General features: G+C 41.0%; 1 protein-coding gene across 5 annotated transcripts in view; it reads right to left on the bottom strand.

The window, feature by feature from the left end:
- LOC118893338 (protocadherin alpha-C2) overlaps window positions 1-12276 on the bottom strand; it is a 159698-nt gene that overhangs the window by 105136 nt on the left and 42286 nt on the right. Inside the window, exon 1 of one of the 5 annotated variants that reach the window (XM_036848773.1) lies at window positions 6244-8677. The exons of 3 other annotated variants lie outside the window; for them this stretch is intronic. In XM_036848773.1, coding sequence (XP_036704668.1) covers window positions 6244-8661 — 2418 coding nt within the window. In that variant the 5' untranslated portion in view covers window positions 8662-8677. Of the gene's footprint in view, window positions 1-6243; window positions 8678-12276 lie in introns of those variants that run through there. One more of the 5 variants, XM_036848779.1, reaches the window with a different exon arrangement.

Here is a 12276-nt window from a genome sequence, read left to right as displayed (position 1 = left end):
GACGCTGGGCGTTAGAGAACAGATCACCTGTCCGTTGGCACCAGAGTCGCGATCAGATACACTGATCAGCGCAATGACTGTGCTTGGCTGAGTGTCCTCCCGCACTGGAAGAGACAGGGACGTCACAGTGACTTCAGGGGCGTTATCATTGGCATCTAAGATTTCGACCCAGACTGTACAGTGACCTGCCATTGGGGGATTCCCCTTATCTGTAGCCTGTACGTCAATTTCATAAAACTTGTTTTCTTCATAGTCTAAAGTTCCATTGACTCTTACTTCTCCACTATTTTCATGCAGTGTAAATAAACCTTTTCCATTGGGCTTAATCGACATCAAGGAGTATGTCACCTCCCCGTTGACTCCTTCATCTTGATCTGTGGCGTTTAACTTTATCACAAGAGTTTCTTTAGCTGCATTTTCCATCAATCTCACCTTGTATTCTGATTGTTCAAATTCCGGATCATTGTCGTTAATGTCCAAGACGCGGACGAAGAGATGAACAGTGCCACTGAGCTCCGGTTTCCCGCCGTCTGCAGCCGTTAATAGTAAATTAAGTTCCGGAGTTTTCTCTCTGTCCAGAGACTTCTTTAATGTAAGTGACAGCCTTTTAGTCTGCTTACTATTTGTTGGTAATTCTAAAGAAAAGTGCTCGTTTTGACTTAGTCTGTAGGTCAATTGAGCATTCTCTCCTATATCCGCATCAGAAGCTCCCTCTAGAGGAAAATGAGAGTCAGGTTGCTTAGATTCAGAAATCAGCAGCTTTTGTTCTCTGAGAGAGAACACCGGTGGATTATCGTTAATATCCTTTACTTCCACCTCCACATGAAACACCTGCAGCGGCCTATCCACGATCACCTCCAGGTGGATGCTGCACTCCTCGCTCCGCCCGCACAGCTCCTCCCGGTCGATCCGAGAATTCACAAACAAAATGCCATTCTGCAGATTTACCTCTAGAAGGTCCCCGCGGCCTTTGGATGCCACCCGGAACAGACGCGGCACCAGCTCCGCCAGCTCCAGCCCCAGGTCCTGCGCTATGCGGCCCACGAAGGTGCCGTGTTTTGCCTCCTCGGGAATGGAGTAGTAGACCTGGCCGCTGCCCGCCTCCCAGGCTGCGAGAAGCAGAAGCGACAGCAGCAGTCGCCCAGTGTCCAATCCCCTTCTTTCAGACGCGAACATTGCATACATTGACTTCCCAAATAAGATTCTTTACATTTACAGTACCATAGGCTCCAGTTTCGGGTTAAAAATCTTACTGAATTTTTGAGAAGTTTCAAAGGATCCTTTAACGGTAGCATCCGGCATGATGGAGTCTTTAAATGCGGAGTTCCTGGCTGCTCAGACCAACCCTTGAATGAACTATTTCCTCCAAGTAAAGAGCGACACCTTGTGCCTGAAATTGTGAGTACTGTACACTACATCCAATACCACAGAATTTTACTTGAGAAAAAAATAAGTTCAAGTGTTTCAAGCTATTTTACCCCCCAAATCATATTTCCAAAGTGCTTATTTGTGGAATAAAAATCAGATTTTAAGTCATATTGAAACTGATGGTATATGGAAAATGGAATTTTATTCTTGATTAACATCAAATTGAAATATTTGTTCCTATGTTTGATGTAGAGTTTCATAATTGAAAAAATTATGAAAAAATAGACTCAAGCATTTCCTCATATAAAAATATCAAATTTGAATTGTTTTACTTCTAGTCTCCCTTGTTACTTTGGCTGCTAGGAAACTCAAAGACAAATTTGAAGCTTTAATAACAATTCTTTAGTCTTTAAGTCTGCATATTGTGTTTTTATCTATGTGCACTTGCTTTCTACTTATATTTTTATTTTTTAGCTCTGATTCTTTATCATTATTTATATTTAATTGTGTTCCTGTTACAAACAACTTTATATGCATTGAAGAACAACAAGAAAAACAAAACTATATTTCAAATTTGGTAGTTTAAAACATAGAATTCACAAGAGAAAAGTCTATTGATGTAGATGAAACATACTTGGCATATATACTTTCTCATGTAAGTTGCATTGCTAACAGTACAATAAGAGGTATCAAAATGACACTTTATGTAATAGTGTCAATATATGAAAGAAGGAGTCTTTTAACTATAGAATGAACTTTTTACCATTCAATGAAATAAAAATCACCATGAAAATTTCTGTGCCATATTGGTATTTACACTCACCAACACTGGCTTTTGTATATCTATCAAGTCATATTCATGAAAGTAGCTGACTTATTTCTTCTTAAAAGAATTTTGGGTTTGAGATTGTAAGTTCATCCAAAACAAGGGAAATGACTTCTAATCACATTGCCTCTAAGTGCCTAATATTGTGCTAAAAAACATAGAAAATAATCAAACAATTCAACCAAATGCTAAATGACCTTAGTGTTAATGGAAATTCAATTTCATAAAATACCAACTAGAAAATCAGAATTGTTGATGTGAGTTTTCATTGCCTGAAGTTGTAATTTAGTTACATGTCCTTCATCTTTTCATATTACCTTGGGATTTAAGGAGGAAAAAAGAGGGTACAGTGGAAGTTTAGAGTAGAAAGTGGTTCAGAATAAGTATCACTCTAGCTTGAGTATTTTGTTGTATGGTTTTAATGGTTCATGTCGAATCTAAAAATATTACAATGAAAAAATTACTAGTATATTTATTTGTATGTTAATATTTTCCTTTATCTTGAACACACACACATATATTCTATTGCTAATTTCAAACCTTGCTTCATTTTTTTCAAATTTACTCTTTTCCCAATATTATTATTCTGCTAGAATTCTTTTTAAAGACAATTTAAAATTATTTCTTAAAAAACAAACAAAGCAGGCTCATCACCTTTTATGACACTGAATTCTGTTATGCGTCTATAAAACAACCAGTCATATGAGCCTCTTTTCAAAATATAACATTAGGCTAGATAACAGTAGGTTTAACATGATGTTCGAGGCCTGTCAGATTTATTTTGTAGAAGAAAGAAGCAACAGACCTCCAACCACATCATTATGGAAACTGGGGAGTGAGATGTTACATGCAATGTGGAGTCTCTAAAGGCAGAGAAATAAACATGAGAAAGTTTACCCAAGGGAGATGATGATATTACATGTCTGAATTAAAACCAGTTGTTAATTTAGGAATTACTTTCCAGCAATGTGGTATTTTGCATGTATATAAAGTGACATTGGATGAACACCAATTCATAAAAGAGTTTGATATATTGTATGAACCAATGACACGTCTTTTGCACTTTGGCTGTGCTATTTCAGATATCACTATCTCAACTAGCTCCTATAGAATAGATTATGATATCTTTGAACTCATCTTTGGGGATGGGCCTGAGATCCGGCAATAGGCTAATGCCAAGAAGTCACATCGATATAGTTGTTAACATTGATTTTGTAAGATTGATTGAAAAGGCTAAGGAACTTCGTGCCTGACCTTTTCTAAATCAATCTGGTTAGTCTTAAATTCCAGCTGTATGTCTTGATAGTCAAGTATTGGAGTGCATGGTTTAATGTTCTACCAGTCCTCATCATCCACTATTATTTCATAATAGGTCTAGTACTACTATTTATTGAAAACATTAGGCAGAGAAATAGATCTTGAAGCCATTCTTGGAAACCCAGTAGGTTCTTCAAAATTAACAGATTAGAAGTACTGTCTACAAAACTGTAGAATATACGCAGTGATGTTCACTCTGTGCTATCGTGGCTTATTCAAGTATACACAGTTATTTGATCACAGATCATTTGTTCAATTGGCACAAATCTCTCAGACAACAAGACTGAAGAAGTCTGAATCCTGAAAGACCCACACACTTTCAAAGATTTTCATGAGAAATATATACCTTTAAAGCTATTATTGAAGTATACAATTTTGGAAACAATGATTGATCCTTCACTGATGTTCAGGATCCAAGAAATAATCATATTACCGCTTATATTTGTCAAAACATTATTCTTTTTCACAGTGTAAAAAGAACAAGGTCATTTCCACATGTATTATTTGGCTTTGGTGTTCTGCAAGAACTTTGCAGACCTCAGTCTTCTGATTTTTCTCATATATTAAATGATTCTGCTTATTTATATCACTTCCAAACAACTGATCAATAGTCCTTATCAGACAACTCTTAATTATTTACCGATCAAATAATGTAAAAACCTATCTCAGTGTGGCACTAAGACAAATGATAATGATGTCCATGAACCTTCTGAGAAAAAAAATCACTTAGCAACATTAAAAAATCTTAATTCCTATCTCAGTTATGATATTGTACAAAGTTAATCATGAAGATAATCATGAAGGGTTTTTCTAAGCAAAACAGAAAGGAGGATTAATCTGTATACAGCTTGTGCTTGATTTTCCTAGCCAGAACTATGCCTCATCAGATAAAAGATTTACTCTAGAAAGTTCTACAATGAATAAAAGAATGGCTCTCAAATCGAAGAGGTATGCATTTGACTATCATCTCCATCATGTACTAGCTGGATGGCAGTGGACAAGATAGATAAACATCTCAACATCTCTTATCTAATCTTTAGAACTTGGATAGTCAAATGTACTTTACAAGTTGTTATAAGAATTAAATGAAATTATGTACTTTAAGCCCTTCACGCCATATCTTACAAAAAGAAATATCTCAAATAGTGGTGGTTGATTATAATTAGTGACCATTGTTTACTCTTGTTCTATTCTGTAGCTATCGATGAAGAAAATTCCAGTAGCATAAACTAGGATACGGCTTTTCCTTTTCTGATTTTCCTTTTTAGATTTCCTAATGTTCATCTTCATGGAAATCATCCTACATTCTAGGTAGAAAATAGCCTTCTCAGAATTTCTATTAACTTTACCCTATCTATAACGTGGTTCTCCTCCCATATGTAAATATATCATATATAATTTATTTCTCCATTCAGTACAATTAAAGAATCTCTAATTTGTACATTTGAGCCAAAAAGAACAAAATAAACTTCCACATTATTTGATTCACACCCTTACAGCTCTAATTTCAAGTTCTCTGTGATATCTTTAAAGAAAACAAATCACATGAACATAGCATTGAGACAAAAAAAATTTGTATCAATGTATCTAAAGTACCCAATGTTATAAACATTTTAAGTACACAATGTTAAATACTGAAATGTGATCAACAGCACCATTGTCAAATGGAAGTGCCTTTATATATATTCCATGATTGTTATGCTTAAATTATTTAGAGCAATGTTATTTTGAAGACCAAGCATCTTGGTGAATACAGGCAGAAGTATCACAATTCCCCATATAGGGGAAGACCCTTTTGAAACTCAAAGCACAAAGAAGTGTGAATTTTCCCACTCTAAAATATTTTCATAAAGCCTCATTACAGGTACCATGAATGGAAGAAATATAAGTATGATCAATGCTCAAATAAATTTTCCAAATAAAATAGATGTCAGCAAATTAATGTGGAGGAGAGCAGCAATGCGTTCAACAGGCAACTAGCAAAATCGTCATTACATTAGAAAAAATTTTAAGTTGTCTATCTGAAGCAGCTGAAGACTATGAAGAAAATAAGTTTAAATTATGAGGGGATTAAAGACAAAAAAAGTAAAATCATCCCTAAAGGAAAGGCTAAAATTCTACCTACTTTCTCAAAGAAGCATGTCATTGATTATAAAGAAACAAAATCATTTATAAAATGAGGCCACCTTAACAACCCATGCCGGTCAGTAATACACAAACTTATAGATTATAGGAAGGTAAGAATGTGAACATGTTTAAACTCAAAATAACCAAATTATGAAATTATGCATTGTTAGGGTAATTTTGAATGCATAAACATAATGCGTGGAGGACACCAAATAGAATAAGAAAATGAATAGGAAGAATGAACTTGCTGCAAAATTGAGAAGTAGAAGATTTGAGCCTCACCCACATCCTTCATTTCCCATCAGTGATCCTTGTCTCCTTCTTGGCTGATTTAGCCTTGCTCATTTACAGGAAGCTTTAGCAGTCTATTTCATTTTTACTATTATTATTATTTCTCCAACTAAATAATATTCCCCGTATGTTCAAGAAGACTGTGGTGAAAAGTAATAAAAATGGCTGTACTTCCTTCCATTGTGCTTAGAAAAAACCATCGCAAGAAAAAGACGACAAATAATTGAAGCGATGGACTTAACAGTAATTTGTTGGTGAACTACTATGTGATTGACATTAATAGGCATGATACATCTCAGAATTACTGTACTTACATTCTCGCAATACTCCTGTTGGTCTCCAGTATCTCCAGAACTCGAACCTGGAGGGACACTAGGGCTGAAGGCCATGAGGTCGGTCTTGGGCGGCCCCTCCCCAGAGCACACCCTCTGCCGCTTCTGCTGCGAGTAAGACCAGCTCCCCACCGCGCTGGAGCACACCAGCGTGGGCTTCCCAGGCCCGCACGCGCCCTCGCTGGGCGGCGCCGAGCACCGCAGCGCCGTGTACAGCAGCAGCGTGAGCACCAACAGGCTGGACACCGCGCAGATGGCGATGATCAGGTACACGTTCACATCCACCAGAGCGGCCTCCGCGCCAACGGCGCCCGTCGACGCCCGCGAAGAGGCCTTGGGCGCCTGGCCGCTGTCCTCCAGCGACAGCAGCACGGTGGCCGTGGCCGTCAGCGCCGGCTCGCCGTGGTCCTTCACCAGCACCAGCAGGCGCTGGCGCGGCGCGTCCGCCTCGTCCAGGGCGCGCGTCGTGCTGATCTCGCCCGTGTACAGCCCCACGCGGAACGGGCTGCGCGCGCCACCCGCCTCCGGCTGCAGCTCGTACGACAGCCACGCGTTGTAGCCCGAGTCCGCGTCCACCGCGCGCACCTTCGCCACCACGTGGCCCGCGCCCACCGACCGAGCCACCCGCTGGCTCAGCGCGCCCACCCCGCCGCCCGGCCCGGGCAGCAGCAGAGCGGGCGCGTTGTCGTTCTCGTCCAGCACGAACACCTGCAGCGTCACGTTGCTGCCCAGAGGCGGCACGCCCGCGTCGCGCGCGCTCACCTGGAACTGCAGCAGCTCCAGCTCCTCGTGGTCCAGCGGCTGCAGCGCGTACACCTTGCCGCTCTCCGCGTGCACCGACACGTAGCTCGACAGCGCTCGCTCGCCCACCCGCCGCTCCACCAGCGAGTAGGACACCAGCGCGTTCTCCTGCGCGTCCGCGTCCCGCGCCATCACCGTGAAGATGTGGCAGCCGGGCGGGTTGTTCTCCTTCACCAACACCGTGTACTCGGGCTGCGCGAACGCGGGCGCGTTGTCGTTCACGTCGGCCACCTCCACGGACACGCTGGCAGTGGCCGACAGCGAAGGCAAGCCCCCGTCCCTCGCGGTCACCACCACCTCATAGTTCTCCAAGCTCTCGCGGTCCAGGGCGCTGTCCAGCACCAGCGAATAGTAATTCTTGAAGGTGGACACCAGTTTGAAGGGGACTTGGGGTGTTAGTAAGCAGGTCACCTGCGCATTGCCACCGGCGTCATGGTCGGTTACACTGATTAGAGCGATGACAGTCCCCGGTGGAGCATCCTCTGGAATAGAAAGCAACAGTGACGTCACTAGCAACTCCGGGGCATTATCGTTGATGTCCAAGACTTCTATCAAGATTGTGCAGTGACCAAACATTGGGGGATTTCCTTTGTCAACTGCTTCTATTTGAAGTTTCCATAATTTAATTTCTTCAAAATCTATTTTTCCATTCACTTTTATTTCTCCACTGTTTGAATCTATGCGAAAAGAGGCTTCTGTATCAGAGGAGACATCAGTTGCAAAGGAATAAAGAATGTGGCCGTTTGAACCCTCGTCCAAATCCGAGGCGTTAAGTCTAATAACCAGTGTACCGTTTCTTGCATTTTCCAGTAATTTTATACGATAAACTGCTTTGTCAAACACTGGGGCGTTGTCATTTACATCCAGCACTGTGATGTTTAACTCTACAGTGCCTGTCAGCTCAGGTTTGCCCCCATCCGTTGCTTTGAGCACCAAGAGAAGCTCTGAAGTGACTTCCCTGTCTAAAGGTTTTTTTAGTACTAGTTCGAGCGGTGTTACCTGCTCGTCGTTGGTCGGTACTTCCAGAGAGAAATACTCATTGGGGCTCAGTCTGTAAGTCAGCAGAGCGTTGGCCCCGATATCTGCATCGGAGGCGCCCTCTAGTGAAAAATGAGAGTCGAGAGGCCTAGTTTCGGAAATAAAGAGATTTTTGTGTGTCGCTGGGAATACAGGCGGATTGTCGTTAATATCCTTTATTTCCACCTCCACATGAAACAGCTGCAGCGGCCGGTCCACGATCACCTCCAGGTGGATGCTGCACTCCTCGCTCCGCCGGCACAGCTCCTCCCGGTCGATCCGAGAATTCACAAACAAAATGCCATTCTGCAGATTTACCTCCAGAAAGTCCCCGCGGTCTTTGGATGCCACCCGGAACAGGCGCGGCACCAGCTCCACCAGCTCCAGCCCCAGGTCCTGGGCGATGCGGCCCACGAAGGTGCCGTGTTTGGCTTCCTCAGAGACCGAATAATGGACCTGGCCGCTCCCCGTCTCCCATGCTGTGAGGAGCAGAAGCGAGAGCAGCAGGCGCCAGGCTTCCTGCCTCCCTGGTCCTGAAGTTAACATCGTGACTCGCTTCTGGTTAGTAAATAAACATTTCATGAGTAGAAATATGTAGTCCTTTGGAGACCTTCCTTCTGAGTCTTTGTTCCTGATATTCCAGCTGATCTTAACAATATGGGTGTGTTTATAGTCTATAAAGCACCGGAACAGTGGCGAGCCTTTCTCGTACGAGAATAATCGTTATTTTTTTTTTTTCCGGTTAAAACAATCCTCTCCTTGGAGAACAACGACATCCTGTGGCTCAAAGTGGAAGTGTGGTTTATCGTTTGTACTTTCTTTCACTTATATTGCTTCTTTCGTGATTCCTTCATATTGGTCCATTGTGTGTGTGTGTGTGTGTGTGTGTGGAATTTTAATTCTTTCATTATATATTCTTTGTGTGTGACCACTAGCTCTTTAAAAGTGGCTTGGTTTTACAAATTAGAATTCCAAGAAGAGTTTTATCTTGGATATGGATATCTAAGAGAACGTATTAGAGCGCTATGTTATGTATATGAACATGAAAAAATCCATATATGTAGGTTATTAGCAACACAGTTTTTTAGACTTTTAGAAATAGATCATTTTTGAATGGCTCCTTATTAAGTTTACTCCATTGCTAACACTCTATAATGTTCTATTGCTTAATATTTATACTATGTTAAATTATTCTAAACATTTAGTCCAATTGTGTAGAGGATAACACAAAATGCCAGTTCTCTAAGTTACCATCTCAACTTGATGGTGTTTCAAACCCATGCTCATAGGCAAGCTACTTATCAGTTTGTCCAAAAAACATATTTGCTTCGATGTTAATGAATTTACCAAGTATTGACTCCTGGAAATACAAAACATATTTACCTTTGTCTCATTTAAAAGTTTTTTTTTTCAATTACTGTATGTGCTCAGGGTGAATGCTGTAGTTTCCATCCTGAAGGACAATGTAAATTTGCATTATATTCATTGCTATTTGTAAAAGTAATCTTTCTATCCCCCACAAAAAAAAAACCCACTGATGAGGGATTCAAGTTATATTTGTCACTTTGTTTATACCCATCTTATTCCAGAATGGGTTTAAGGAGATTAGGGTATCAAGAGTATTCTAAATCTCATTTAATCACTCAATTTTATTTTCCTGTTTTACCTCAAATTTTTTAAAATGCTGAAATTTGCATAATTATTTATTGCAATAAAGTTTATCAGTGTTGTCTTAGAAAAATATTTTAATCCTAAATTTCCCTACTAAAAAAAATTATAAATGGTTACCCAAGGAAATCTTAGGTTTTATGTAATAGCTACAGTCTTTATTTTAAACACATTTTAAAATAGTGGTTCAATAATTAAATCTATGCCAAAGATTTACAGTTCTAACTACAGCTAATTCTTTTATTACTTGTGGAAGCCATAAGTTCGAGACCAACATATTTACCTAAAGAAGAGAAGGGGAAATTTTAGCACATGGGAATGGCTAAATTTCAGAAAAAGACATGACTAGGAAATAAACCTCCTCATGTTTGCTGATTGAAATACTTCATTCCCTTTAGGAATGACTCCATACTGAAGAGCCATTCTATTTTTGCTTTAAAGAATTGCTTCACTAATTAAGTACATATGAGAGATAGTTTTTAAAGCTCCTACGTTCCAAGGCTATCACATAGCTAATTACTACAGTATACCAATAAATCTATGGGTTCATTACTCTTTTTTTTTTTTTTTTGCCTCACCATGCAGCATGTGGGATCTTAGTTCCCCAATCTGGGCTCGAACTCCTCACCCCCTACAGTGGAAGCGCAGAGTTTTAACCACTGGACCACTAGGGAAGTCCCTCTCACCTTGAAACAAGGTATCACAAATACTATGTTGCCAAGAGCAAAGGAATATTCATGATTAGTCTCATTTTAATGCCATCTAATAAAGAGCGTGTTAAATATGTTTATAAAAATAAGAAGTTTTAAAAGAAATGGGCTAACTCCTTTTTTTGTCAAGAATGTTAAAAGCAATCCTTGATTTGGGAAAATTTATGGTTTCATCCTAAAATTTCAGTCATTCTGAATTGAATGAAACTGTCTACAAAGGTTTTTTAAAATATTTATCTTAATAACAGAGTCAGTGGCAGACATTATCCGACTAAAATCAGTAAAGAAAAAGTAAAAAACTGAAATAAAAATTCAAAAAACATTTAAAATTCAAAACAATTTAATTCCGTAGATTAGGACTTTTTAAAATGATGATCTTCCAGCCTACATAATCTACTATTAAGAATAAAGTGTAGGGCTTCCCTGCTGGCGCAGCGGTTGAGAATCTGCCTGCCAATGCAGGGGACATGGGTTCGATCCCTGGGAAGATCCTACATGCCGCGGAGCAACTAGGCCCGTGAGCCACAACTACTGAGCCTGCGCGTCTGGAGCCTGTGCCCCGCAACAAGAGAGGCCGCGACAGTGAGAGGTCCGCGCACCGCGATGAAGAGTGGCCCCCGCTCGCCGCAACTAGAGAAAGCCCTCGCACAGAAACGAAGACCCGACACAGCCAAAAATAAATAAATAAATTACTCAATTTTAAAAAAACATTTAAAAAAACACTGAAAAAAAAGCCTTTAAAAAAAAGAATAAAGTGTAAACACTGAAGTTCTAGTATGCACTATGTTACGTTGCACTACACATTCTGTGCTTAGGGAGCAAAAACCACATTTTCGTCGTGAAGGGAATTGATCGTAGCAGTTTTTTGTTACTGTAACAGGGTTATTTCAAATTTTAGATTTAAAAATTAAATAAAATTATAAAGTACTAATCTGACAAATATTTGTAAAATAAAAAATAGTTTATGAAAAAAATCAAAACCTTCAACCGACATCAAATATTTATATTGGAAAATATAAATGAATTGAGGAAAATGGCATATATTAAAAATTGAAGTATTCAGCAAAAGTTGATGCACAAGGTACTGTAAATAGAATATAAAGTGAACTTTTAGAATAAACTATATTACAAACGGCATTACTAAGGAATATTTGAGGAATTATAGAAATACATGATATTTAGACAAAGAATGAATGTATCCCAAGATACATATTTGAGGGGGAAAGCGGTGAAATAAAATATTCACGAAGCAAAATATGAAAATTGAAAAGCAATAACCCACCTTGCTAGAGTGGTTGCCTCCAGTAGACTGTTCTTCCACTTCCACGTCTGGTAACGGACACGGCGTAAGACTGGGGCTGAAGGCCATGAGGTCTGCCTTGGGCGGCCCCTCCCCAGAGCACACCCTCTGCCGCCTCTGCTGCGAGTAAGACCAGCTCCCCACCGCGCTGGAGCACACCAGCGTGGGCTTCCCGGGCCCGCACGCGCCCTCGCTGGGTGGCGCCGAGCACCGCAGCGCCGCGTACAGCAGCAGCGTGAGCACCAACAGGCTGGACACCGCGCAGATGGCGATGATCAGGTACACGTTCACATCCACCAGAGCGGCCTCCGCGCCAGCGGCGCCCGTCGACGCCCGCGAAGAGGCCTTGGGCGCCTGGCCGCTGTCCTCCAGCGACAGCAGCACGGTGGCCGTGGCCGTCAGCGCCGGCTCGCCGTGGTCCTTCACCAGCACCAGCAGGCGCTGGCGCGGCGCGTCCGCCTCGTCCAGGGCACGCGTCGTGCTGATCTCGCCCGTGTACAGCCCCACGCGGAACGGGCT

This window comes from Balaenoptera musculus, chromosome 3 (assembly GCF_009873245.2).
Source record: "Balaenoptera musculus isolate JJ_BM4_2016_0621 chromosome 3, mBalMus1.pri.v3, whole genome shotgun sequence".
Taxonomy (NCBI): Eukaryota; Metazoa; Chordata; class Mammalia; order Artiodactyla; family Balaenopteridae; genus Balaenoptera; species Balaenoptera musculus.
This window is presented reverse-complemented; position numbering and strand designations above follow the sequence as displayed.